This window comes from Camellia sinensis, chromosome 12, assembly GCF_055761805.1.
Source record: "Camellia sinensis isolate YWXY chromosome 12, ASM5576180v1, whole genome shotgun sequence".
Lineage (NCBI taxonomy): Eukaryota > Viridiplantae > Streptophyta > Magnoliopsida > Ericales > Theaceae > Camellia > Camellia sinensis.
The window spans coordinates 40549103-40550871 of record NC_138972.1 but is presented as its reverse complement, the minus strand read 5'-3'; the positions used below and the strand labels follow the sequence as shown (position 1 = coordinate 40550871).

Below are 1769 nucleotides of genomic sequence, written 5' to 3'. Positions count from 1 at the left end.
ATACCCCAGGCGCATTCATCAAACCAAATGGCATTACCACGAACTAATAGTGGCCACAACGGGTTCAAAACGCAGTTTTGGGTATATCTTCTTCTTTGACACAAAGTTGGTAATATCCCGACCTAAGGTCAATTTTGGAAAAACATTTTGAACCTCTTAATTGATTGAACAAGTCATCAATTCTTGCTAATGGATATCAATTTTTAATGATGACTCGATTTAGTTATTGATAATCGATGCACAATCTTAAGGTTTCATCCTTCTTCTTCACGAATAATGCTGGTGCTCCTCATGGAGACGTACTACTTGGTATGATGAACTTTTTATTCAACAATTCTTGCAATTGCTCCTTCAGTTCTCGAAGTTCAACTAGCGCCATACAATGTGGTGCTATAGAAATTGGTGAAGTCCCAGGTTGAAGCTCGATCGTGAAATCTACATCCCATTTTGGGGGTAATCCCAGTAATTCGTCAAGGAAAACATCAGCGTACTCCCACACCACATGGGGCAATCCTAGATCCTTTCGATTTTCGTCTTCCAAAATTAAGCTTACCAACCATCCAGTTAGTTGATCATGCTACCGCGACTTGTGACATGCTGGAGTTAGAGAATCTTGTCTATCTCCTTTAGATTGAACTTTAGTGCCATTCAGGGAGGATGCTGTCACCGTCTTACGGTAACAATCAAGAATGGCTCGATGAACTGTCAACCAGTCCATTTCTAGGATGACGTCAAAATCAAACATCTCCATAACTCTTAGATCACAGATCAAATATGAACCGGAGATTTCTAATTCACAAGATTTACATACTAGATTTACTCGAGTTTTACCACCTAAAGGTGAAGCAACACTCATAGCTATCTCTAGCGTTTCTGGCTCCAAACCCAAACTTGACACACATGCAGTGGATATAAAAGAATGTGAAGCTCCGGAATCAAACAATACTTTAACCCAAGAATTCATAAGGATTAACATACCTTGAATTACTGATGGGTTACCAACATCTTCTTCTTCTTGGAGAGCATACATTCTTTCTACTGCCTGTTAGTTAGTCGCTCCTGGTTTCTTTCCATTTCCAGCTCTTTGTGGTTGTGTTCTTGGCCGGCCTGCATTCCTAGATGCTTGTGGCTGCCCCTTGTTGGTCTAAGTATTTTGAGTGGGTTTAGAACCTTGTCCTGGATGGCATTTGTTATATTGTTGTGCCCCTTGTTGATCTATTAAATATTCCCTACCTTGAGGACACTCACTTCGATGATGCCCCTGTTGACCACATCTGAAACCCTTTCCTTTCTACTCATTGACAAAGTTTTCTCCTTGCTAGTTTCCTCGATTGTGCCTTTGCTGCTGCTGCAACCCTCTGACATAAGGTGCTGGTGCAGGATGGTTTCTGGTGTTGCGAACTGCACCTCCTCCACGTGATTGGTTATTGTTCCTTGATCGCTGATTTAGAATGCGTTCGGAATCCGCTAATTTTCATTCCACAATTAAAGCTTGACCCACCATTTGAGCATAGGTGGAAAGTTTCACTACGATCAATCTTCCTCTAATGTCTGTGTCCAAACCCTATTCAAATCGTCTAACCTTATCCTCTTCATTTGCCACTATTGCTGAAGAATACCGTGAGAGAGCTTTAAAACGGTTTGCTTGTTGAGTGACTGACATTTTTCCTTGTTTCTGTTGGAGGAACTCCTGAACCATTTCTTGTTTTAGCGAGTTAGGTAAATATTTTTCCATGAATAAGTCTTCGAATTGTCTCCAAGTTAATGTC

At 40.9% G+C, this 1769-nt stretch overlaps 1 protein-coding gene across 1 annotated transcript; it reads right to left on the bottom strand.

Moving 5' to 3' along the window:
- Positions 1–289: 289 nt before the first annotated feature.
- Positions 290–1030, bottom strand: LOC145803522 (uncharacterized). Its single transcript, XM_082896811.1, has 2 exons — positions 676–1030; positions 290–534 (listed from the first exon to the last, which is right to left on the bottom strand). The coding sequence occupies exons 1-2, from the start codon at positions 1028–1030 to the stop codon at positions 290–292; spliced, it is 600 nt and encodes a 199-aa protein (XP_082752937.1).
- Positions 1031–1769: the final 739 nt, after the last annotated feature.

Bases quoted from the DNA above. Each gene is read 5' to 3' on its own strand.
- LOC145803522 (XM_082896811.1), bottom strand. From the start codon at position 1,030: ATGTATGCTCTCCAAGAAGAAGAAGATGTTGGTAACCCATCAGTAATT. The intron at 535-675 runs GTAAGACGGTGA...TAATTTTGGAAG, and splicing joins AGCCATTCTTGATTGTTACC to ACGAAAATCGAAAGGATCTA.